The 26,898-nt window shown below is 38.0% G+C and overlaps 1 protein-coding gene across 1 annotated transcript; it reads right to left on the bottom strand.

Moving 5' to 3' along the window:
• Nucleotides 1–1,052: 1,052 nt before the first annotated feature.
• LOC114463669 (dynein heavy chain 12, axonemal-like) lies at nucleotides 1,053–26,898 on the bottom strand. The gene is made up of 71 exons (XM_028447371.1): nucleotides 26,740–26,898; nucleotides 26,281–26,455; nucleotides 26,027–26,093; nucleotides 25,770–25,925; nucleotides 25,481–25,676; nucleotides 24,521–24,709; nucleotides 24,291–24,444; nucleotides 24,085–24,176; nucleotides 23,815–23,993; nucleotides 23,590–23,725; nucleotides 23,382–23,507; nucleotides 23,160–23,294; nucleotides 22,772–22,965; nucleotides 22,479–22,692; nucleotides 22,181–22,366; nucleotides 21,899–22,087; nucleotides 21,586–21,780; nucleotides 21,169–21,290; nucleotides 20,934–21,072; nucleotides 20,215–20,361; nucleotides 20,006–20,125; nucleotides 19,100–19,256; nucleotides 18,830–19,005; nucleotides 18,576–18,728; nucleotides 18,247–18,486; nucleotides 17,867–18,112; nucleotides 17,157–17,276; nucleotides 16,786–16,895; nucleotides 16,510–16,690; nucleotides 16,265–16,405; nucleotides 16,086–16,169; nucleotides 15,761–15,949; nucleotides 15,320–15,439; nucleotides 15,034–15,222; nucleotides 14,799–14,947; nucleotides 14,537–14,675; nucleotides 13,606–13,772; nucleotides 13,245–13,500; nucleotides 12,267–12,563; nucleotides 11,997–12,175; nucleotides 11,333–11,525; nucleotides 10,889–11,050; nucleotides 10,605–10,799; nucleotides 10,287–10,420; nucleotides 10,044–10,206; nucleotides 9,877–9,957; nucleotides 9,602–9,778; nucleotides 9,384–9,506; nucleotides 9,206–9,295; nucleotides 8,986–9,126; nucleotides 8,658–8,899; nucleotides 8,425–8,572; nucleotides 8,194–8,339; nucleotides 7,881–8,095; nucleotides 7,569–7,761; nucleotides 6,520–6,712; nucleotides 6,262–6,434; nucleotides 5,702–5,842; nucleotides 5,402–5,560; nucleotides 5,006–5,301; nucleotides 4,660–4,913; nucleotides 3,662–3,802; nucleotides 3,413–3,550; nucleotides 3,093–3,326; nucleotides 2,805–2,993; nucleotides 2,539–2,642; nucleotides 2,242–2,446; nucleotides 2,000–2,137; nucleotides 1,817–1,908; nucleotides 1,409–1,476; nucleotides 1,053–1,305 (listed from the first exon to the last, which is right to left on the bottom strand). The coding sequence occupies exons 1-71, from the start codon at nucleotides 26,749–26,751 to the stop codon at nucleotides 1,109–1,111; spliced, it is 11,541 nt and encodes a 3,846-aa protein (XP_028303172.1). The 5' UTR covers nucleotides 26,752–26,898; the 3' UTR covers nucleotides 1,053–1,108.

Raw genomic sequence — 26,898 nt, 5'->3', positions numbered from 1 at the left:
GAGTGCTTGATAAAGTCGTATAGTATTTAAATTATGAAAGAAATCCTTGGAAAACTGGTTCTGAGACAGAATAAATAAAATATTAATAAGAAATATTATATCTCTGTCCTCTTTCTGTAAGTCAAAAGAACCAAATAACATGCTTGGCAAGATGGATTTGTGTGTACCAGCAGCAAGCAAGTAATATCCATCCATCTTCATACCCACTTATTCCCGTTTTATCAGGGTCGCGGGGGTCTGCCGGTGCCAATCTCCGGCTCTCATAGGGCGCTGGGCGGGGGGTACACCCTGGACAGGGCGTCAGTCCATCACAAGGCAACACAGGACAGACAACCACTCACTCATTCATTCATTCCTATGGGCAATTTAGATACCCTAATCAACCTTACAGTCATAATTTTGGATTGTAGGAGAAAGCCGGAGAACCCGGAGGAAACCCACGCAGCACGGGGAGAACATGCAAACTCCACACAGAAAGGACCCCAGGGCTTGAACCCAGGACCTTCTTGCTGTGAGTCGGACGTGCTAACCACTAAGCCACTTTTTTTTTTTTTTTTTTTTTTTTTTTTTTTTTTTTTTTATTATTCAGTATATTTTATCTTTTTGTGTGTTGTTGGTATTTTTTTTTTTTTTGCAGGAGTGCAGGTAGGGGGAGGTGGGGGTTATACGTGGCCGAGTCCATGGATGTTGGCAGTCCGTATGGCCCAGGGGAAAAAGCAGTTTGACAGCCTGGGGTAGGCAGGGTGTGAGGGGTCTCAAGTGATGGCCTTCTTTCTTTTGGGGTGGTGTTAATGACCCTCTGCACCTACTTCCTGTACCCCATCTAAAACAAATCTTAAAGTGCACCGATGGGTGCATAGGAATAAAATCAGGTTTATTAAATTAAATTAATTTTCACCACTATTTGTGCAGGTTTTCTTCAGTGTCTGGTAGGTTTATTCAAAAGTTTTACAATTAACTTAACTTTTTGTTTAAAGTTTAATTGTGTAATTTAGTGTATTTGAAGCAAGCTTACTCATTCTATGTATACAAATTTGACATAAACTTCATGATTAGGGTTAAACCTTTATTTGCTCAGTAAATCAAGCATCAACCAAAAAACATCAATCTAGTCGTCGCACTGGCAGAGCATGGCCACACCCCGCTTGACCCAGTGTTGGGGGGGCTGATCGGTGGGCAGCTTCATGGACAGGATGAAGTTGGTGGAGTGACCGGTGGTGGAGAGCGTTCCCTTCCTCTCGCTCGTCTTGTAGAGTGGACACTCGTAGAGGTTCTGAGGAGCCTCAGTGACGGTGTTTTTGTCAACTGTGTGGACGAGAAAGTGATTAAAACATGCATTTTAGGGATTCATTAAGTTTGAAATATTTAAACTCCTGCAGTGGACAGGGCAGAAAGTTGTGACACTTACAGGGTTTCAGCCAGATGATTGGTATAGTGTCGAAGAGAACTTTGGGATCCTGCTCAGCGAGAACTCCACTGGAAAGGAAAAGAAAAGTGACAAAGAAGTAGTTAATCATCCGGGATTGCAAATGGCAGTGTTGGCAAAGAAATGATGCAATCATAACAATCTTCAAGAAAAAAATCAATTAATATTTTGTGGTTTGAAAGGTATTTTGATCTGATCTGATGTCAGATAATCTTCCACATTGGAAAATGGTAACTAAACACAAAAAACACTTTTTTCCTACAGAAATCAAATGTATATTTGTAAAAAAAAAAAAAAAAAGGTACATATTTTATGACTAGTTAAAAAGTGGCTGGTAAAATAGGAAGATGATGATTTCATATATAAAATATTTCAGAAGTGCAAATCTACCTTTCTCTGTCCCACTTTGCTCCATCCAGAAACAAGCCTTTGATGTAAACACCGTCTTCAGGTGGTGTATCCGAGTCATCGATAGGCAGAACCTGGTACAGACAACCAAAACACACAGGTCAACACACACTATTCTCAGGGCTGCAACAACAATATATTTACATGACACAGAATGTCTCTGACCTCAAACCCAAAGCTGAGCTGATCGATGGCAATATGGTGCTTCCTGGCGAAGTTCTGCATGGCTCCAGTTAGAAAGGCTTGAGTGAAGAAAAATCCAGGCAGCCAAAAGACTGCAGGTTTACCGTTGTCGTACCAATCCTGTACAAACACACACACACACACACACACAGTAAAAGATAATGATAAACAAAGTTGCACTGGTTCAATTGCAGGAGAAATGCATATCATCAAAAAAACCTTACTTGTAAAAACTTGAGCCTCGCGAGAAAGTCGTTGATGTAACCGCCCAAGGGCTTGAGGCTTGGGTAGGAGCGTTTGGCCCACGTCTCTGGGACTTTTCCCACCAACAAACTACCTGCAACTGCCTCCAACACTGCGTCCATCACCACAAGACCCTTGACAGCCTTCTGCAGGTTTTGGAGACTCAAACGAATCGTGCTGCTCAACCTGGGAGAACAAAAAAAAACAGCAAATGAGTTGCACTGAATGGATGATGAAGTGTTGTTTGACCAGTTGTTTTGCAAAGGATTTATACATACACGTTGTAGCGCTCCATCTCTTGGACAAGAACTGTATTCATACTTTCTTCGTATTGAACAGGGTATTTCTCGAGTGCTGCGTCGAGGTCAAAATCATCTGGAAGCTGTAGGAAAGAGCAAGCAAATGTTATTTTTTAGAAAATTGTTCTGAATGGATTTGGCTTAAACACCTGCCATCCAACACCAAACTAAGAGTGAAGCCTTAAACGTGTTTAAAATATTTACAATAAAGAGCTGAGGCTATTGGGTTTTTTTTTTTTTTTTACCTTTGAAAGGATGTCTTTTGAGATTTCCAACAGGGTGTTGTCACTCCCAGAGCTTGAACCCATTTTAGATCCTCCACCCTGGGTGAGTAGCAGTGAATCAAACAGCAGCTTTGTTTGCTGAAGATCTTTGGAAATGTCCACATTTTCATGCATTCCAAACACCTCTGGATGCTGGATATCCGGCAGATTCTAGAACAAAAGCAATAGGGAGGTGGTTTAAGTATCAGTCTAATGGAGGATTTCTGCTAAATTGTAATGTTACACATTTGCCTGCATGAGAGTTTGTACCTCAATAAAGGCAACGTAGTCGTCGTAGGAAGCCTTTGGAGGAACAACATAGTGACCACTTGGTGAGAAACTGTAGTCGGAGGATTCGAGGATTTCCTTGTTGTAGAAGCCAGCTAAGATGGTCATCAATAGGCGTCTGTCCCAGTCATCCACCACACGGCCACCATAGTTGCACTCTCCGGTCAAATAAGTGATGGCCTCGAGGGGTACCTCTTGATATTCACTGACAAACATCTGAAATGACATAAATACAGTGAACTTATATTCCTGTGAACAAGAACACACAAAAAAACAAGCACTTTTTTTTCTCCAAATCTTACCTGAAGCTGTCTGATACTGATGTGAAGGTCAGACTCATTAAATCCGTAAGCAATGTTCCAGCCCAGGGGACCAAATTTCTTCCTCTCCTGAACAGAGCGTGGAAGAAAACACAGCCCGTACAGGAGCTTCTCCCAAATCTGGTAAAGAAACGCCAGTCAGTAAAAAATCCACACATCACACATATCTATATAACACATTCACTACATCCTGCGGAATGAACTCATAGATGGCTTTTATTTATGACTCACCACTTCCTTTTTGGAACAGCTACTGAAGAAGCTTGGGTCAGAGATAGGATCGGATTGATAAGACTGGAGCAGGTTGAGTCGTAGTCCTGTTGGAGGCTCATTTGTCATTTTCACCGAATTCTGCAGTATGGCCACTGGGAACTGCGTCAATAAGAAAAGAAAAAAAAAAAAACGTGTCACAATAACAGTGTCAAACTCAAGGATTGGGGGCCAAATCTGGCCCCTTTTGCAGGGGTGTCAAACTCATTTTAGTTCAGGGGCCAAATAAGGAGCAGTTTATTTTAAGTGAGTCATAGATTTTAGGTGACAAAATGAGCAATTTAATCATAATTGTGCTCTAGCTTGCACTTCCATGTATAAATAAATTACAAAATATGTATGGCACTGATGATATCAAATTAATAAGTGACAAACAGTCCCTGCAGGAACTTCACTTTCAATTAATTTTTGGGATTTTGTGGCCAATTTCTATGTAATTTGGGGACATTTTGTGGAATAATTTTAAGAAAGATACAGAATTTTGGAAGCATTGAGAATTGTTTTTACAATTTGAGATGAAAAATGACTGCCATCATGTGATATAAAGCATGGGGAAAATGTGTGTCCTGCTAGTTTCACTAAATGTTTTGTATTATTTTGAAGATAACTGGCTGTTGAAAGAACTTTTACATTTCTGCAATTTTTTTCTCAAATTATTTAGCAAAGTTTCCCCAAATTAAACTAAAATTGGTCAAAATAATCAAATAAGTTTAAAGTGTAGATCCTGCTGGGATTGATATCTGTGACTTATTGCTTACATACTGTACATACATACTGTATATGTCTTTTAAACATGGAAGTGTAAACTCAGGCACAATAATTTTGAAATTGCTCGTTTTCACCCCTAAAAAAAATGCAATTCTGCAAAAACCTTGTCTCAAACCAATCAGAGATGGTTATTATGAGACACAAATGTAATTATGAAATGTTACATGTGAGTGAATTATATTGTGTCTAACCTTGGCTGAGGGGTAGCTTGTGAGCCAGAGTCGGAAGTCTTTGTGACATGTGTCCGGACTCAGCTCCTCACATATTTTCTCCAGGGTACCCATCCATGAAACAGCAAGATGACAATTCTGTAGGCACACCCATGTCCCTTTCTGCTTGGCATTGGAAATCATCTCAGAAGCAATGGGCCCCTGTCCCTGACCCAAAGAGATGGACTGGAACTTGGAACCACCCATGTCTTTGTCATTGGCAAATTTGATCAGGTCTGTAAGAATAAAAAAAAAGTATATATTTTCTGTTTTTCTTATGGATTTCATTATTTGTTCTACTTGTACTACTAAAGATGGTAGGACTTACTGGCCATGGGATCAGCACCAGGAGAGAGCACAAACACAAGAGGGATGGTACAGTCGGAATCCAAATAACTCTTGCTCAGGTCAAAGGGAGGAGGCTGGACAAACTTCTGGCCCAGATTATTCTTCACGTATTCCGTCACAGTTGGTACTATTTTATCAGGTCGGAGACAACGGACAATGATCATCTTTTGCAAGTCATTGAGTTGTTCATTCCAAGGTGACGGAGGAGCAATCGTCCAAGGCTCTTTGCTATTATAAATAGGCATGAACTCTCCAGGAGCATTGACGAAAGCTTCCCTGTAACAAAAAAAACAAAAAAAACAATAATAAATAAACTATTTTGCACAAAGCAAATTAAAATGAGGATGAAAACAGCTTTATTGTATAGGTAGGTTACCTTAATCCTTGTAACCCTGGCAGTTCACTCGCTCTGCAAATTTCATCCCAGCTCTTGTCTTGCAACCAACTGGGATCAGGGTTCGGAACAGTGTTCTCTAGGCCGACACCTCCAGTAAGCAAGAACATAAATTCTGAGTATTCGATTGACTCCGTTGCCCTAGAAAAAAGAAAAAAAACCACCATGTAATTCACAATTTTCATACAGCCACATCTATTAAAAAAACAAGTTGCTTGTAAGGTGGATTCAGGTTCATTTCAGTATGAGGATGGTATTGATGGTCACAGGGTCAATACTTACAAAAGCAGGTTACTGCAGAGGAGGAATGAGAAGAGGAGTTTGTCCTTTTCAAACAGGGAACGACAGACATTGCTGTACAGGTTGTAGGTGAAGTGGGTATTGAGGGACTTGAGCCTCTTCTCGAGATCTTTGCTCATGGGACTGTTTAAAAAACAAAAACAGCGTCAGATGAACAGAATCTTACCTAAACAACATTTAGCTGGTTATGACTGACCAGTATACAGCCCTTTCTATTGCAGGACAGACTTTAGAACAATCATATTCCTATTTTGTATCAGAAAGGCAATTGATCAGAAGGGTTTCCGATCACCCATAGACAGTGTGCTTCTAATCTATGAAATGTATCTTATATACCATGGAGTATTTCTATACATCTGTTACTACTACATTGATGACAATTCAGGTGAGATGACACACTTTGCTAATGGTTAGTTTAAAATTTTCTCAATGAATGGTACATCATGGAAGATTCCATTAAAATTTTTACCACAACAGTAATTTCATCTGCTCTACTTAGCTGGAAAAACAAAAGAATAAACATTTAGAAAAAAAAAACTCACCTGTCTTGTATCGAGTTGATGAAGAGGTTGACAAACCAGGTCAGCGAGTACTGGTACATGGGATCTATGTTTGTCAGCTCAGCAATGGTGAAGAACAGAATGGAAGAATGCTTTGCAATAGCTCTGTAACCCTCACGAGACTCTGCAATCTTAATCTCTGTTTTCTCCGCAATCTAGAAAATGAAAAACACGATGAGCTCAGGGTAACCAATAAACAATAACAAATACAAATACAAATAATCTGCTTCTGATTCTGACCTCTTGCTTCTTGGATATGTCATTAGACATGCTCTTTGCAGAGTCTAAAATCTGGATGGCACTCTCATCTTCCAGGATATTTCCCTCTGAGGACTGCAGAGTCTTCAGGATCTTGTCCTCTATTTCTTTAAGTTGCCTCTTATTGGTGGCTGACTGAACAATTAGAGCATTTCTTTCTTCCTCCAGCTCCGGTCTATAGAAGAAATCAAGTAGAATCAGATTTGTTTCAAGTACTTTTTGCAATTCTTGTTTCTTGAGTGCTACCCAGGGATGGGAGTAACGGTTACTTTAAAAAAAAAAAAAGTAATCTGGTACAATTACAAGTTACCTGATAAAAAAAATTGGAATCAGTAACTTACTCTAAGTACCACTATATTAAAGTAATGTAACTGATTACTTTTGGATTACTTCAACACCGAACATGCAAAATAAAGACACAAAAGGATAAAATACGTGTAACCTGCTCACTGTATTATTTTAGACAAATATAAAAACACCTTTTACAGTCACACTACATTAAAGGAAATGTTTTAATTTAACACAGACTGAGAGAGCCCACAGTAGTTTAAATAAGTAAGATTATCAATCCATTTACTTGTTAGTTATGAACAATTCAGTTGAATCATTGACCTAAACCACAGACCGCTTAAAAGAGGAAATCAATTAAAAATATGAAAATATTTATATATAGCGCGGACATTCCCACAATGCACATTATAAAATTAAATAATAAAATGTTCAACCTGACCCCACTCATACATTAAATAATGTTGTACAGGCCTATAACTGACTGACCTGCTGGAAGAGAGTCACATTAAACATGTTATCTAATTAAAACACGCACTGTATGTGTGATGCACTGATGTATATTCTGTTTGCTTTGAAAATGTAATCCCCAAAGTAATCCCTGTTTTCATAAAAAATACCTGTAATCTGATTACACGTTTTTTAATATACTCTCACGGATTACAGTAACATGTTTTTTGTATCCGGATTACGTAACGCCGTAACTTGTAATCCGTTACTCCCCAAGCCTAGCGCTACCGTACCTTTCTTTGGCAACCACAATTCCAAGCAGCTGGTCCTCCAAGCCCTCTGGGGTAATCATGAAATTAAGCAGGGATACTTTCGTGGCCACTTCAGGTAGATAGTGAGGGTTTCGGAGCTTTGTGGTGACGTAGAACCGAAAGCCACTGGAGTACTCAATCACGCTCTCCCCGAGTTTGATGCAATCCATACCACCTGATAATAATAATAACAATATTTAGTACATTTTATTCATAATCACTTTTCACTTAAAACAAGTTTCAAAGTGCGACAGAAGAAAAAAAAAAATCTTAGGTTGAAAAAATTCACTGTACCTTGATTGAATATTTGTTTAAGTAAGAGTGGCTCCAGAGAAGGGTCCAGTTCTTCTTCAACATCTTCCAGCAGCAAGGGTGTTCCAAACTGAATGCAGTTTTCTAGAGTTCTCATGCAGTTTGGATCTGACAACTTAACTACATTGAGGTCGTTGTCCTTCTCTGAATTTTTCACCCATTTGTTTGCCTGACCCTGTGGGTCAATCATCAAGGGCCTACAAGAAAGAAAAAAACATCAAAATGTGGCTCACCCTTTGAATGGACCATTCTTTAAGAAAATTAGAGCAACTCATTAGTGGGATTGTCAACTCACCATCGACGGGAATTACTGACAATGACCGCGTTGTCAATAGAGAACGAGTCACTGGGAAGGCCAGCAATGTTCCAAGCGCTGATCTTTATTGGATCGCCAAGGGTCTTGCTGAGAGAGAAGTCTTCTGATGTTGGAATATCCTTGGACTGGAGATACGAATGATGTTAGAAAATTAAGAGATAATTCAAGAATACATGAATTGGTCTAAAAACTGAAGAGGGTGGGACTTACTTTGCAGAGTTCGGTCCATGAATTGAAGCATTCTTGTCGGAACCCGACTGTGAAAGCTCCCAAGTAGGCAATGACACCGGCAGATATCAAAACATCTCCAGTCAAGTTATCATACGTGCCCTGGAGATCAACTGCTGCCTTGGACCATCTAAACACATATTTCAATGCCGTCAGTGATTATGTTATTATTTTTTGTTAATTATTAAAAGCCAGTCTTCAGGCTTATTTCTTACCTGGTCTTCTCTCCACCAAGACCACTGAGTAGCGTTTCAGATCTACTGAGTTTCTTGTCACACATTTCTTTCTGGTCTTCAAGCTCCTTCTTCTTGTCTGTTTTCTCTTTCAAGGTTTTCTCAAGGACAGCGAAGCTATCTTCAACATCTTGCAACTCTTTTCTTTTCTCATTCAGCAGTGCCATAGTAGCACCCAGGGACTCTTGTGCTTCAGCGAGTATGGCCTTCTTTGGAGCTACAACCTATTTTAGAAAGGGCACAGAACCAATTAAAATCCCAAGTCTGCATTCTGTTATGACAATTCTTTGTAAAATATATGATAACCAACCTTTGCCACTCTGTCATACTGCTCCATTGCTACAATCCATTTCCAGATGCCCTTTACAGCTGAAGAACATTTTGCTGCGTTCTTGGAGATAGATTCTTTCTTCGAAATGAACCTGGCACGAATTTCTTTCATCACAGACTCCTGCAATTCCAAAAAGTAATCAGTAGGGAAAAGTTGCAAGTGCTTTAAAAAAGGACACCCCAAATTCTTCAAAACTTACGGGAATCTTGTCCTTGTCAAATTCTTTCAGGTCTCGTAAAAAGTTCATATCATTTAGGAGCCTTTTGCTGGGACCCCAGTAGTCAGCAACCTAGAATTTAAGAAAGAAAATATTTTATTAAGATGTCAGTATCACCTAACTATAGAAATAACATGGGTAAAATTATTATTCAAAATACCACTCCGTCTGCGGTTTGCATCCTTTCCGGCTTGATTTGTTTCATCACACACACAGCCTCCATCACCAGCTTCACACCATCAGGGGGACTTTTCATCGCTTTCAGGATTGTGATATCAGATGGCTAAAATCAAAGATATATTTAATGATTCATATGCTCTGACTACAAAATTCAACAATTGTTGGAAAAATTCAATGTGCTGCTTAGTGGGTACTTGCCTTCAAAGTGTCTAATGCAGCCAGAGCAGACTCAAATGCAGGGATGGCTTCAGCCAAGTCACCCTCACACTCATCTTTTAAAGCCTGGGCTTCATTGGCTTTTATAGTGGCTTTCTCCTCATCAGCGCCCACGACCTTACGCTTAGCCTCCACTATCTTAGACTCCCCTCTAATTTCCTGTAGTATTACAAAAAGCATACATTAACATAATTGTTTTTTTTTAATTCAATGGCATGTTAAAGTTAAAATAAAATTAGCGCATGAAAAATATTTACCTCCATACTTATGGAGGTTTCCTCTTCAGCCACTTTCAGTTTCGGCTTTAGTTCTTCCAGCTCTACCTGCATCTTTCCAACCTACAAAAATACATAATTACTGTAAAATGAACACCAAAAAAAAACCATACAAATAAATGTCAGTCATAAAATGCGTGTTTCAATACCTGTCCTGCTGCAAAGTCGAGCTTTTCCAGGCCGTTGGTATATCTTTTTTTGGCACTCATCACCATTTCTCTTCTCTCGGTGAGCAGTTCACGGAAAACCGCAATCAGCTCCAGGTAGGATGTAGGTGTCACGTAGTTATGACGACCCAGTTCAGCAAGGTATCTGAAATAAAAACGACATTAATTAAAGAGATTGCATATAGGCTTAATCTTAACATGTGTCAGATATAGACGTTTACGTACTTATCTGAGAGGTCCTTGGCAGAGGTGTGAAAGGTTTTGCAGACTGGGATGATCTTAAGCAATTCGTCTTCACTCAAATCCTGTGACTCCAAAAAGGATGTTGCGACTTGTTCGAGAGCTTCTTCTGGCCAAGGCTGTCACGGAGCAGAAATTAAGAGGAGAGAGAGTGTTATAATTTAAAATCAAAGATTTATCATCAATATTTTGGAAACAAAGAAAGCTGAAAAGTAACTTGCTCATGTGATATTTTCACATTCAAGCAATAGCTTAAAGTGTACATAATAAAAAAAATCTCAGAAGATCAATACACAATCTCACCTGGAACCAGTCGATGGTACAACAGTTAATGAGAGAAGGAAACTGACGCAAGCGGACTCGGAAAGCGTCTCCAATTGGACTGAATGCCACGACAATGTGGAGATTCTCTCTGCAGCGCGCCACAAAGAAGGCAAACACAGCCAAGTTGCTCAAGTCCAAATTCTTATTATCGCCCTGTGCAGCGGGGCGTACAGCCTAAAGAGAGATACAGAAAGCATTGTGTTATGTGCAAAGAATACACAATGTGTAAAAGAGATATTCAAATGATACATCTGATAACCAACCTCAATGATCTCTTGTTTCTCATCAAGAGCAAACAAATTGGGCACTTCACCAGTGTTCAACAAACTGTCCACATCTTCGAGGAAAGCTTCATCTTTGATCTGAGTGTCAGTGATCAAGAACACCATCTTTTCTCCTTTGACTCCAGCGTTTTTCAACAACATCTGTAATTTAGGATAAAGTAAGCACATTAAGCCTTTATGATGGAGTGTCTTAAATTGCAGTTAGTTGACCAATTTTACATTTGGCCATTCCCATCTAATTTTACCAAAATTATACTACAAATGAAATTAATTACATTGAGAAAATTAAGAAAAAACTAAATTTGATTGATTTCTGTTTGTAGACTAAAAAGAACACAAAAAGTGGGTGTCAGAAACAACTTGTACAAAAAAAAAACATACACACAAACAATTCATTGGAATTAAAGGTTTTTTTTAGCTCACCTTAAGATCATCTCGCCATTCAGTCATGCCGTAGCTTTTTGAGATTTCCGGCTGAAACAAGTTCATATTGGCCATGGATGTGGCTAGACGTGTGATGGACTGGCGACCACTGCCTCCCACTCCCACAAGCAGGGCATTGCCTCCAGGCTGCTTCAACACACGGCTGATACGAGACAAGTGCTCCAGGACGTAGCTATGTAATGCAGAATAAATGAGTAAATACATTAGATTGAAAAGAAACACAGAAATATTTACATTTACAAAAACAACCAAAAAACAACCCGTTGAAGTTTTTTTTTCCTTAATTTCTTAAAAGTTTCGGTAACTCTTTACTTGAAGTTTTATACATAAAGGCTGACATTACACTGTCATTGTTATGACATGACATTAGCATGAATAAGGTGTCATAAAGGATGTCTTTAAGTGTTGTTTGTTACCCATACCCTAACCCTAGCCCGAACCTTAACCTTAACCTTAACCCTAAGCCTAAGGTGTCATAATTTAACACTTAATGACAGCCTACATGACACCTTATTCATGCTAATGACAGCGTATTGTTGGCCTTATGTAAGAAGCTTCAAATAAAGTGTTACGAAAGTTTCCAAGTTTGTGTTTTTTGAGTAATAACAGTACCAACTGTTGTAAAAAGTGATGATCGACTCACCGAAAGATGACGAGGTCCATTTTAGTCTTGTGCATCCCATTATATTCTACCAGGCACTTTTCAACAACATCTTTCAAGGTGTCCAGGGATTCCACCTCAGCGTACAAGCGGAGATCGCCTTCCAGGTCTGGGTTTATGTAGTCTCCAAACATAAGTTGTTTCATGTCGTCCTCGACCAACTATTATTACAAAAAAAAAAGGTTAATTGCACAAATCTAAAAAAGAAATTCCCTGCAAACTTATGGTAAGAATACTGAAACTTCAACTTACTGTAGGGCCAGTTTTCAAGTCACTGAAGACCTGCTCAAAGGACACCTGGAAGTGGTCATTGAGGATGCTGTTCATCTGCTTGTAAAGCCATTCTTGATCCTCTTGATCTACCAGACGATCATAATACACACGGAAGACCTCGTGGACAAACAGCCGTATCATGGTATTTTTGTTTTCCACGGATTCCTTCTTCAGCAGCAGGCAGCCTTGGATTACTCGAGAGAAGTCTCGCAAGTTGAAAGTGTAGTGTGATTTGGCCGGAGTTGGAAGCAAATGCAGCATCGCTTTCTTATACACCTTGTGAGCAAAAATACAAACAATCAACATACGTAATGTGGAGAAGAGTGTACAGGCTTTTTACAAGCATTGCAGTTCATAATAATGATACTCTTTATATTGAGTACACACTCCAGTACAGTAGGTGGTGATACATGGGGTGCCGATTGTAAAGTTGTGCATGCCAAAATGAACAGCAACTTTTTGCAACATTTATCAAGAAACCATGTTTAAAAAATGTATGTGATTTTTTATTTTTACATTACTTATGACCAGATTTACAGCAATACTTCTTAATACTTAATACTTAAATCTAAATCTAAATGAAAAATGTTAAATCTAAATGTCAAATGTTAAACCTAACTGTTACCTGTAAATGTTAAATCTAAATCTCAATGTTCAATCTAAATGTCATGGGTGAAACTAAATATTTAGCTAATATGCAAATTCACCAGAATGAGCTTTTATGTTGGTACTTCCGGTAAATTTGCCTATTAGCTAAATATTTACTTTATCTCGTGACATTTAGATTTAAAATTTAAATTCAACATTTAGATTTAGATTTAACATTTAACATGAATATTAAGATTCAATATTTAACATTGCACTACTTTACAATTGGCACCCCACAGCGATATGCACCTATTCATATCGTGGTTGCAACACGCCAATAAATATGAAAGAGAAGATAATGATACTCACTTCCATTGTAGCAGACACAATTTGGTTGCCAAGGATGCAGGATTCAGAAGAGAATTCGTGGTTTTCCAAATAGGTTGACACAATGGTGGAGAAAATACGGACCATTGTATCATCACTGAAAGCGTTGATGCTGAACATGTTAAAATGTCGCAGGAAGCGAATTGTCACAGCATTCCTTCCACCACCCGGGGGTCCCATAGCAGCAATGAGCTGTAGGTCAATGAGGGCGATTGAAGACGTATCCTTTAGGTCATACCTGTAAAAAGAATAATAGAAAAACAGTATGGATTAAACACACATACAAGAAGGTTTAACATAAACTTTAGTGTGGTTTCTATTATGTGGTCTGCTATTAAAGTACCAGTTTCCATGGTCGATGAACTGCCGAAGTAGTTCCACAGGTGGCTGTGCACCAAAAGTGTCAATGGCAGGCATGTTCAAGTCATCTATAAAGAGGAGGCATTTCTTCCCAGCGGGCGGACCGAACACTCCCTTCCTTCTCTTATCCAGCCTGGACAATATGGTGAACTGTAAAATAAAGCAAATATTTATTAAGTAACATTGTCAAAAATGTCTTCTATAAATTCATTCCAAATTATTTGGAATGAAAATGCTTTGACTTTATACTACAAATACATGGACATTTTGTGTTGTAAAAAAAAGTATTAATAGATAACATTATAATTGTAATCACGTAATTGATAATTAAATACAAGTAAGATGTAAATATAATTGCAATTGTATTTGAAAAAATATATTGTTGTAATCATAATTGAGTTCAGATAATTGACTTTGTAATTGTAGTTGTCATGGAAATTCTATAAAAACTGTCAGGGCCAGTGCATAAAAAATGGAAAAATTTAGATTTTTTTTATCTGAGATAAGGCTATAATAAACCCCTAAAAATAGTGCAAATATGTTGAGCACAATTAAACTAGTGTAAAAATCCAGTAAGGCATGAAAAAATACCAAAAATGTTTTTTTAAAAAAACACCCACATTTTGGAGGCAAAGGAATTTTTTTCTTTTTTAATTTTGGAATTTTTCCTGAGATAAGGCTATCATAAGACCCTAAAAACATTTTATGGGATTATTAATTAAAGGCTCAGTAATTGTGATTGAACTTTAGTAATTGAGAATGTAATTGTAATTTTAAAAAAAATGTAATTGACCCCAACCTTGGTAGATAAAGGAGTTGATATATGAGAAGGAAAATATAGAAAGGAGAAAATTTGACAATTTAAAATTACCAACACAGCAAATAATCTTAAAACTACAAAAAGACATGCTCACCTGTGTTTGATTTTCACTCGTCCGAGCGGAGAAGTTCATAAAGGAGGGAAGGTACTGATCTTCATCCAGGTTGTTCATCAGTTTGTCTTTCACATACACTGACTTTCCAGTACCAGTCGGACCAACAAACAACGCAGGCCTGAGCAGTGGAAAGACACATAGGATTGGATTAAATGTTAACATTCTGGTGGGTCACAAAACACATGCAACAATACCATATGGAAATGTTAGTCTCTTTATATTTGTGTTGATAAATACTCACACTCCGTATCTGATACAAAGGTCCATCATGTACGTGTAACGCACTGTATCAATGGTTGGAACAATCATATCTTGCACTTTGGTGTTTTTGTTCCATTGGGTATTTTTGATGGCAGTATCCCAGTGAAGCCATCTTCCCTTTCCTTTAAACTGTAGAAGACAAAATAATAATTGTTTTAACAAAAATCTTAACAAGTGAACTTGTGTTTTTTTTTAAAAAAAAATTATGACAGTACCTCATAAAAGTAGTCATACACCAGACCACTCTGTTCTATCGGGCAGTCCCATTTTTTGATCTTTTCTGGAATGGGATGTCCAGTATTTTGTCCTGAAAGCAACGTTCTGAAGAACTCACTGAACTTCTTTCTGCTGTTTGAGTCACAGCAGCCGCCTACGGACCATATCAAGCCAAACGCAAAAGCGGCCTAGACATTGAAAAAGGCACAAAACAAAGAAAAAGAATGCATTAATGGAAATTAAATGTTTTGGCTTATAAAAACAGTTCAAATGAGGCTGTCTTACCATAATCCATGTGCGGATATTTTTCTTTTCTGGATGTCCTTTCAAAGGTTCAATGAGAACCATTTCAAACAGGCGACAAAGGGACACTGCTGTGTTACTGTCAGTTGTAGGAACCACTTCCTGTGAAATAAACCATCACAAAGTTACTCAAGTCATCTTGTAATTAGAGCAGGGCGATATATCGAGATTCAAGATATATCGCGTTTTCTATTTTGGCAATACAGGAAATTACAGTATCGCTTATATCAATATATATATATATATATATATATATATATATATATATATATATATATATATATATATATATATATATATATATATATATATATATATAGTTTTTTGGTAATAAAGGTGCCTGTGTGGCATTTTGCATTAGCAAATTTAACTCTGAATTGTCTTTCAGTTCAGACTTTAATGTGAGAAATGTGCCGTACATACCATGCAGTTTTTGCGCAGCATGTTGAGCGAAGGTGGCAGGAGCCAGTTGAAGAGTTCCATCAGCAGATCACGGTGCTCCACGCTCTGAAGAATCTTAGGAAGTGTGTTCATAGAAGAACGCACCAAAGGCTTCCAGCCCAACTCGGAAGGTTCCATAAAGATCATACCGCACCGGCTGACAGTAGCAGGCTTTAATGGGAAGGAAAAACAAAAAGAACAAATTCAAATAAATCTGAATCTTCTACAGCTCTAGAGAGACTAAATGTTAATTATGACATGGTTGAGCTATAGAGCAAAGAATATCAACTGCAAAGATGAAACTCACCGAAGCCTGGGACAGATCCATGGTCTCAAAAATCATACTCATCTGATTGGACATCTGAATGATCTCGCCGCTCATCAAGCACAGCTGTAGAAGAATAGAAACCCACAATGATTCTGATTCAACTTCATAAAAAACAAAAACTGGACAACTACTGATAACTGTTTGTGTGAATTGTGTACCTTTTTATTATCGTCCAGTACGGTGTTCATGCTCTCAATCCAAAGTGTATCGATTGGACCATCGAATATAATCCATTTGCGGTCCGTTGTGGGAGATGATGCAAACTCACGAAAGGTGTTGGCCACGACTCCATCAGTCCACTGAAAATAAAAATGGAGCAAACATTTTATTTCACAGTAATCAGGCAAATATTTGATGCATCTTCATCAACATATGCTAAAGACAATGAAAAGCATGGCTTTACCTCATGGGATACCATGTCAAACTGTCCAAAGAGCTGCCCCATGGTAACGGCCTTTGGATTTATTGTCCTGTAAATAACCTTCTCTTCCTCATCATGGTTTTCCTTCATACGAGTCAGAGTTTCAGCCAGAATATGAAGGACTTTGGTCTTTCCAGAAAAGGGTTCTCCGACCAACATGAAGCTGAAATATTACACAGAGATGCAGACACTTAATACATACACTCAACACGAGCAGACTTAAAGAGATTCAATATGTGTCATTAAAATAAATCATACCCATGTCTGACTTTCATCATCTCGTAGGACTGGATGATCTTTTTTAGGAAATACTCTGTTGGCTCGAGGTTGTCATCTTTACAACACTCTTTTACAGTGGCCAAAAGCAGCTGTAAGGAAGAGAAACAAGGTCTATCTGTGAGCGACGCTGGATTAAATCAACTTTACACAAATCATATTAATAGTGTGAGGCAACTTTTTTCAGGAAATGTACTTAGATCTCTTGACATGTCAGGAGATAATGTAATTTTCCTGAAAAAAAGTTGTCTGGATAAATGGAACCTTAAAATATTAATTTTAAATAGAAGACAAAGTGAATTTGCTGGAAAAAAAAAAAGTAAAATAACAAGTAATGCAACAATGTTTCTGACCTCATATTTAGCCTTAGGCAGCTCGATATCAGGAAACAAGTCACTGATGATGCCATTGAAGAGCGGGATGTCATGGGAGAGAAACTTCGGCTCATTGACATCTGTAATGGATCTCAGAATCTGGAGGGTTTATAAAATAATGTCAATACAATAACCACAGATAAATGCTTTATCATCAATACATGGATCATTAGTAGAACACCCTTTATGGTTGTCAAACTCAATTTAGTTCAGGGGTCAAATACAGGCCAGTTTGATCTCAAGTGGGCAGCAGATTATAGGCAAGGAAAATTATGCCCTACTTTATACTTCCATGCATAATCAATATGGAATTTATGAATGTATATATCAGTCCCTGCAGGGTCTTTACTTAAATTTTCTTGATAATGAAACCATGTTTTATTTAACTTGAAGACCATTTTGTGGAATTATTTGAAGAAAATGTGCAGGATTTGGGAAAAATTGGGAGTTCTTTTAACAATTTGTGATTAAAAATGACGGTCACCATGGGATATAAGCACAGGAAAACTGTGAGCCCTGCAAATACTGTGACATTTTGTTGAATTTGTGTATTTGGAGGGGTTGGGATATTAACAACTAAATTAGGACATTGAATTATTCAACGTTTTCTCTATCCTCTAAAAGGTCAGATTTGGCCCCTGGGTCTTGAGTTTAACACGTGCTTGAAATCCATCTATGTGAGAACTTACCAAGGTATCTTCAACGTCGTCTGGAAACTGGAGCTTGAGGTTTCCGGCAGCCACCAACACGGCTTTGACAGCCCTCATGCCGTAATCATAATGGAACTGAGAGGAAAGCTGCTCGGAGCACAGTCTGTAAGTCATCACGATCTTCTTTGAGAGCGATTTGGCGTGGAGAAAGCCGCACGAATACAGCGAAATCTCGGCGATCAGTGCATAGTTAGGGACCATCATAGCCACAGTACGAAACAACACCTGAACAGAATCATGAACAAAAAAAATGAAGTTACCCAAAAACTGATGACATTGAAAAGATTTGCATTACATGCAACACAAACCAAACATTATATACAGTTATATAGCAAATGTCTATTACTGTGTACAAATACCTTCAGATTGTCAGGCAGTTCTGAACGTCCTGCGTAGCCAGGATTCATTGTGATGGACACAAAACAGTTAGGGTTGAGTTTTAGCTCAGTTCCTTCAAAGTTACAAGTTTCCAGGTGTAGCCCAATGGCGTTCTGTAAGCAGAGAACCTGCTGTGCCACTACAGACAGCACCTCAAGCTCAATACGGTTAAACTCATCAAAGCAAGCCCATGCACCGGATGCAGCCAAACCCTTGAAAAACTGAAAAAGATCAGAACATGAATCATTATTTCCATACATTTTGGCATTGTAACATTAAATACACAACAGTTTCAAGGATGATTTGTTACCTTTCCCATGGCAACATGATCCAATCCATCTGAACAGTTGAAAACCACACATTGTACAGCAAGAGCTTTTGCTAAATCTTTTGTAGTTTCAGTCTTTCCCGTTCCGGCTGGACCCTCAGGCGCACCACCCAAATTCAAGTGGAAGGCTCCAATCTAGGACAAAACAGAGGGGAGTGTGTTTTTATTTTACTCAAGAGATTAAACAGCTTCAGGTGATTGTATTTTGTGGAGGATTTTGCCTCTTTTTCCCTTACCAGAGTTCGGTAACATCTGTCAGTCAGAGGTGTGATGACCAGACGTGGTGAGTTTCCCAAATACTCATAGGCATATTTAACATCGCAGTTGATCATGCGAACCCGAACATTATTTTCATCATTCCAGTAGTAGCGAAGCTGGGCCAGCCACTGGAAATCTGATTCTTGTGAGATGTCTGTCAAAAATAAACACAAATGTTATTTTTTCTGGATTCCCTCTAATGTTATGATGTATTCACAAAATGAATCCGTCAGCAGGAGGTAGCCTACCGTTTTCGATGAGCTCCATGACTACATCTTTGGCATGGACATCAATTGTGACCAGTGCACCCAAAGTAATTCGGGTCTGCTGGGGCAGTTCACCTCTCACAAGCTCTACAATGTCAGTCAGCTGACTCTGGAGTTTATCAGAGAATTTCTTTAAACCCTGTAATGAACAAAAGATGTATCACTCTAAGTTTGCGGAGGCTACTGTGCTCATACAAAGAGATATTTTTGGTTAACATTAAAAAAAAAATGTATTTAATTGCTGCATTCTTCATTCTTAAAGTGTAAGTACATCCCCAGTTTTTTTGCTGATCTGCCACTCGTGGGAAATTCAAAAAATGCCTTGATTATGGGCGTTACTCCTAGAGTGATTAAGACACGCCCAGTTACAGAAGCCCCGACCCCACAGCGTTGCACGGTTCAGCATGGAGAAATCAATCAATGCTCACTGAGGGCTGTCAGAGGAAGAAATCTAGTCCCTCCTCCCATCTTTTTTAGGAGGGGCGGGGCCAATAGTGACACTTAATGACGTCACTGATCTAACCTCAGCCAATAGCTAAATTCAATTGTAAAAGCTGGCGTTCAACCCATAAAGGGCCGTCACTCTGACATTTTACAACTAAAAATGCTACATTTAAATACTTGGACTAAAAGATGAAGAGTGGGATTAGGATCAATAAACTACATTACTTCATACCTAATCATATATATATGTATATATATATATATATGTCTATGTTTTAGGCTGTACTTACACTATAAGGATAAAGATTTTAACTCATTTTTTGAGAAAGTTAAGACATAACGAAGCAATATATCTCAGCTTTTATTACAAAAAAGTCCCTAAAAATCACTTCTATAGGTTTTTAAAAAAAACAGATAACTCATGAGAAGTTAATGAGTACTCACTGTGGGATGATCTTTGATGGCATTATGAACATCTGAAGTCCAGGCAATCTGTGAAGTGCACAGCACCGCCTGCCCAGGCCATTCTTTTACCCACTGGCTCCTTGTCTCGTCATCATAGGCCTATGCACACAAAAACAAATAAGATCACTCAGCTGCCACTGAGTAACTAACTTCAGTTGTTATATTATCAACGATATAACTATACTTACAGCATATGACTGCTGTATTTTATGTTTGACAGTGCGAATCATGACATCCTCCACTTCAAGGAGCCACCTCTCCACTGCTCCTTTGGCATCAGCTGTAGAGATTGTTTCTATGAGTGCAATCTCTTCTTGTTCACTGCTATACATGGCCTGAGAAAAAAAACAAAATGTTGTACAGTTAGATTAAGCACATTAAGTGAACACTTTTTAAATGAAAAATAAAGCAAACAAACAAAAGCGCTCGCTCAGCTCAGACTTTCGAAAACGCCCAATTTCGAATGTGTCAAAAGCTGCAGATCGCATGACAAACACTTGAACATTTGTTGTAGGTTAATGTTGGAACTTTTCTCAAACCAGACTTGACAGCCGTTAATCCACAAACAACAGTAGAAATGACTTTCAAAGATAGTGGACATTCAACAAGGTTTTTTAACTCTCAAATTTGGATCTTGACCAAACTGTATCTCGTGATAGACTTTAGTGGAATGAAGATATCTACAAACTTCAACCTGCTGCCAAATCCACATTCTGGATCGGTCTGTACAAAACTCCATATTTTGATAGAGGTCACAATTTGACATCAATCCACCAAATTTGAATGAAATCAAAACTTATTTAAACTGTATAGGATTTTTTTTAAATTGTAAATGGGCTTTCCAATGTTAATTTCAAAAAATCAAACCCGTTTTTGAAAGTAACAAAAAAACATATCACTTCCTTACCAGGATATCCATATCGGGTTCTTCAAACTTCAGTTTGGCTATGCCTTCAAAGCATTTCTTTAGATGAGGCTGAACACGCTCTGGATCTTTGGTTTGAGACAGAATATCCAGCATTTCATCATTGGACAAGAAGAAGAACCTGGCAAGAAGAAAGAAACAACATTTTAGATCCATCCAAAATTGTACCAACAGTGGGGAGGCAAGAAAAAAAGGTCCACTTTTTTCTTATTATTACCGAGGAAAGATTAGACGTTTCTCCTCTAGATAAGCGTTCAAGCCTTTCATGATGTCATCAAGGAGTTGGTTGGATTGCTGCAGTTTTTCTAGAAGTCCAGGCAGGGAGGTTGCTTGGAGAACCTGTAATCACAAACACTTTGGTGACTCGCAATTTATCCAAAAATACAAAAACAAAAGTGACAAGATATAAACCTGTCCCCCCATGCTACACCTGTCCAAAGAGACTGGCATGACTTATCAGTCTTAGTTTTTTGCAGTCTAATTGCAGAATGACACTTTTTGCATTCTAAATAGTTAACATTTGTCCTATTAACATTATACTTTTAGTCTTTTTCCCCTTTCCAAAATATTGTATTTCATCCCACCCCTAATATTAATTGATACATTGCCTTTTTATGCCCACGTGGTTTCCTACCTTAGGATCTTCCAGACAGTGTGCCATAATTTCCTTCCAGTTTTTGTCGACAGTTTGGAAAAGTTGTCCCTCTCTTGGAATTTGCTGTATGATGTCCTCGGAGGAGAAGATAGGCTCAAGGTAAAGCCACAGGGACTGCACCCCCAACCACTCATCAAGGATTTCCTGGATAAGAAGTAGACGCTTCTCCCAACTCTAAGGTCACAAAACAAAACAATACAAATATTCAACACTTCACACAAGTGGAAAAGCCAAACTGGAATGTACATTGAATATTTAATCAAGAGGTAAGCAAAGGAATTTAAAGTCTAACCTTGATATCAGTTACATATGGGGACCCCCTCATTGTCTGAGTCTTAACAATCTGGTCGTCTAACGTTGTTTGAATGTCATCAGTGGATGTCAAGATGTACACCCCTGTCTCTCTATGAGGTTGAAGATTGAAAGAAATATCATCCCAAAGACCAATCATAGTCTTAATGGCCTTCTCCAGTGAAAATTCCTGTTGAGAAACATTGATAAATTAGACATGCAACATTATAAAAACTGCACATCACAACCAGTAATGATTAAAAGAGCATGTAGTTATTCTCACCTTGTTAGCAGCAGTACTAACTGGCTCAAACATCTCCAGATAATTAGTCAAATTTTGTCCAAGGACTTTTGTGAGTGTTGTATCTTCACTAGGAGTGAGGTCATAGCCCACCACATCTGACATCTGTTTCCAGTGATGAGCCCTGAGTGCTTTGTTACATAAGATGGACACTAATGGTATATTATCCTGTTGACAAAAACAAATGTTAGGGTTTTTTTTTTTCTCTCTCACATCAACAAATCACATTTTTCGTGAATTGAAAAGTTTCCTCAATCAGTTAATTTTTAAGTTCAAATACCTGGAAACTATGCATTTGCTCCATTACAGTCATGCACATTTTTAGTGCAGGACTCTCCAGTGTACTTGGATCTTCCCCTTCAGCAAGTTCCCTATCTTTCTCCTTTGATTTCTGCTGAAAAAACTTCTGTAATTTGAAGACTTCACGAAGAAATTCCTCCAAGTTTGCCTTAATGACGGTCCCATCCAGGCTCAAAAATGGATCATTCATCCAACTGTACACAGAGAAGATGAGAAAAATATCAGCATTTGAAGAATTTAAAAAAGAAAATGTGTTTGAAACTGAATACAGACTTGGTGTGGTTGGTTTGCCATTTCTGGGCAAATATGAACAGCTTCGTGTAAGGACTGCTGCTTTCTTTGATAACTTCAACTTCTGGGTAAGTAGTGAGTTCCCACTGAAAGTATTCCTCGTCTTCATTAATGGAATCGATAGTCTCTTCAACGTCTGTGAGAACTTTCTGGACTTTTCTGACCTCTTTGACATACTGAAAAAAAACAACAACACAACAACGATTTATTATACTTGCTACTTATGAACAAATTACTTGAAATATTCTCTTACAAAACCAGGGATTTTTCTCCCAACATAGCAATGCTAACTATCTATAGATATTGTGAAATCAACGCATCATGTATCATTGAGAAACAAAATAAGCTCAACCAGTCAGTCACACTGTACCTCATCCATGGCATCCACATCAGAATAAAGTGCAAACTCCTTGATCTTCACACGTATTTTCTCCAGCTTCTCGTTTACATTTTCCCTTTTAGCTCTGACCTCAGCTTCTAGGGTCTCCTTGGCCAATTGCATAACCTATAAAAGAGAAAAGCCGGCTCAGATTACTCTGTCGAGAACAAACTTTTCAAACTCCTTTCAGACAAAAAAGCCAAAGGGCCTTACCATTTCGCTCCGTTCAAACACCTGACAAATTTTCTCCCGCACGAGAAAAACTTTGACGTTAAGCTTCAAATCGTCTTCTTCAAAATAATGGACCTTCAGAAGGAAGGTGTATCTGTTCCAGGATTCCTAGAAAATCACAATGTTATACTCAAACCTCATTCACTTTACACATTTTAAATCTCTTGTAATAAACATTTGTTCTTATTACCTTTATTTTTTGATCAAGCTCTTTAGTTGTGTTTGTCCTAGCCGATTGTATGTATTCGACCAACAGACCCAGGTCCTTGGTGTTCTCTGGTACTTTTACAGCATTTTCGGCAAAGGTTTTAAATTCTGAGAGGATCCTATACAGATAAAAAAAAAAATAGGGATTAGAAATCAAATTCAAAATGTTTAAAAAGTACCACAAGTAAAGTATTTATAACCAACTTACTGTAGAATCGCATCTCTGTGCATGTTGACCAGTTTCTTGACAAGTTTGTCAACATAGGTTTTGACTTTTTTGACAAGTCCATTTTTCAGATCTTCACAGCTCAAATTAACCATGATAAAGCTAGTGTTTGATGGTATATTTGTTATCTCCAGTGATGAAGCCTGAAACTCTTTTAAAAGCTTTTAAAAAGAAGAATCCCAAGGTTAGTATAAGGTAGTTTACACTGAAAAAATAACAAATGCAGGTTGGTATCAGGAGGATATACTTTACCGTTGTATACTCGTCAAAAGAGTGCTCCTCTTCCGTCAACGTCTGTATTCGAGCTTGTGCTGTTCCATCAACAAGCATGGTGTACTTCTCCACTAAAAACACAAAAACCCCAAAGATTACAAACTTTTACTAATGAACGGAAAAAATCATTTCCGCATGATGGATAACAACATGACAATATCAATGTAGGTAATATCAAACCTCACCAAAAGTGTGGAGGTGTTTCTCCGGCTCTGCAAGGTTTTCCCGCACAGCTGTCGTTATGGTGGACTTAGCCCACTGGAGAAACACATCACTCAACTTTGCATCAACAAATACATCTGGGGTTTCTGTCAACCACGCCTGAATGGTTTGTACATTCTGTGGATAAATGTAAGAGCTGTCAGACAAATGAACATCAAAAGAAATGTACAATAACGGCAGGATTCAAACTCACCTGTAGGGTGTTGGTTATGGAATTAAGGATTTCCAAAATGGAATCTTCCAAATCTTGTAACGTCGGCTTGAGATCCATCTTTTCGTTCTCGAATGTTAAAGCCATGTTGAAGTTTGGCAAGCAGCTTTTGTTGTCTGAATGGAACATGCTCACAAACTTCCTTACACTCCTCTCAAGCAAAGCCTTCAACTAAACATAAACAAAAACACAAACATATATCACATGATGTTTAGCTTTATCACCTTCGATGTAAATGGTAAAAATGTTAAATATAATTTAGCTACAGTGAGCCTCTAAATAATTAAATATATTCAATGAAAACACTTGGAGCGCGCAAACCTCCGCCAAGCTCCAATTCTCCTCTTTACCAGATATTGTCAGTTATCTTAATCAGTGATTCTGATCATGGTACCATGATCAATCACACTTTCAAGGCTTGGAATAAATGCATATCCCCATTAATAACTATAAAGAAATTCTTTTTTTTTTTTTTTTTTTAATTACAATGAAATGCGCAAGTCGAATAATTGAGAATCCAACTTGATAACTGAGTAATTTTCCATAAAGATCGGTCAGTTGTTAGCATAAGAGACGCTAACAGGAAGCTAACACAAGAGGAAGGTTATGTTTTTAGTGTTATATTTAATAAAGGCTCAGTAATTGTAATTAATTGTAATTTAACATTAGTACTTGAGAATGTAATTGTATTTGACTTTCACGGGAAAAATTATCATTGTAATTTCAATTGTAATTGGAAAAAAATGTCGGTCACCGTAATTGTAGTTGAGCTGTAATTGAACATGGATCATTAACGACGTAATTGTAATTAAAAAAATGTAATTGACCCTAACCCTGGCGGAGGTTATGATGAAATTTACTAAAACCAGCCAAAAGAGGCAAAATGTATCTAAAGAGAATAAATAAACATTCAAAGAGACAATTTTAAAGTAACCATCTCACCTGAATGGACATCAGTGTAGTAGCACTGGCATAGAAAGAGTCCAGCTTGTTTTTCTCTATTCTCTCCACTGCTTTTTTACTTGTTAACCAGTGCACAATGAGTGGAAACCAGGATTTAATGATGTGATCTTCAGTTTTTTTACATTGGACATTTGCTTTGTTTTGTAGACTCTTACAGCCCACAGGTTCAGATGATCTGCAATAACCAGAAGTGGAACAAATCAATGCACTAAAAAATTCACAAATCAAAACAACTCCATTATCTGTCAATCGTTTGCCAGACTCATACCTGAGGACTGATGGCTCCACTACAACCAACGAAGAGAAAGTCTTGTAGCCATAAGCCAACATCGGCCTTAATTCTGGCCGCAGAATATGCAGATTTCGCTTAACTGATTTGCTGTTTCTCTGTAAATTCTTGTGCCAGGATGGAGAATCAAGCTCTCTGCAAAAAATGAATGAGAAGAAGAAAAAAAAACTCAAAAAAACTTCCATAACTTTCATGCAGTACAGTTATTGTGTTAATCATGCACTGTGGAGGCTTACTCTGGATGAGTCTCGATTGGAATATCTACATCCTTGACTATTTGTTTCTCTGAGAACGCAGTATCCACTGGAAAACATAAAAATTTTACAGGTTAACACCTAAAACTCTTGCACAGAATCATTTATTTATGCATTTATTTTGAGCTAGGCCATAAAGCAAACACACAAAAAAAGGTTGTATGAACTACAGGAAATACATTCTATGCAAATCATCATCATGAAACAGATCCATCAAACATAAGGTTACAGTTCACCTGTGTGGTCGACCATGACAATGTAGAAGACCTCGAACACTTCATCGCAGAGTTTGGGTATCAGAGAATTCTCTTTAACATTGTCCGGAAGGCGAGCAAAGACTGAATCCAGCCATTCTTTGCCTGTGGCCCGTGGGCCACCTGCCGCACACTTCTCAAGGAACTCATAGTTCATCTAGAAACAAGGAAGAAAAAAACATGGCGTAAGACAGTGATTCCCAACCAGGGGTACAGGGGCACAGTGCAAAGAATACTCGGAAACATTATTTGCTCAATTTAAAAATAATAGGAAAACATTTTTAGCTATACGAGACGGTTTTTTTTTTTTAACTTAAATCAGGAATATAGCTGAATATGTAACTAAATTTACAATATTGTAAACAAGCAGTCTTTACTAAGTCGATTCAGGAATAGAACTGAACTAGTCATTCAATGTTATAATATAACAATAAAACTCACCGCCACAGCCATGGCTCACTGAGGATATTTGCTTGTTGTTGTTGTTCACTTTGTTTTCACACAACAGAACTCTTCTCGTAGAGACACTCGCTATCCGAGAGCTGACAGTGTCTCTGATTGTGTTGACAGGTAGGTCCACTTCATGGGCATGTGATGACA

The sequence above is a fragment of the Gouania willdenowi genome, chromosome 1 (genome assembly GCF_900634775.1).
Source record: "Gouania willdenowi chromosome 1, fGouWil2.1, whole genome shotgun sequence".
Taxonomy (NCBI): Eukaryota; Metazoa; Chordata; class Actinopteri; order Blenniiformes; family Gobiesocidae; genus Gouania; species Gouania willdenowi.
Note: the sequence above shows the minus strand (reverse complement) of the source record. Positions and strands in the feature narration are given on the sequence as shown.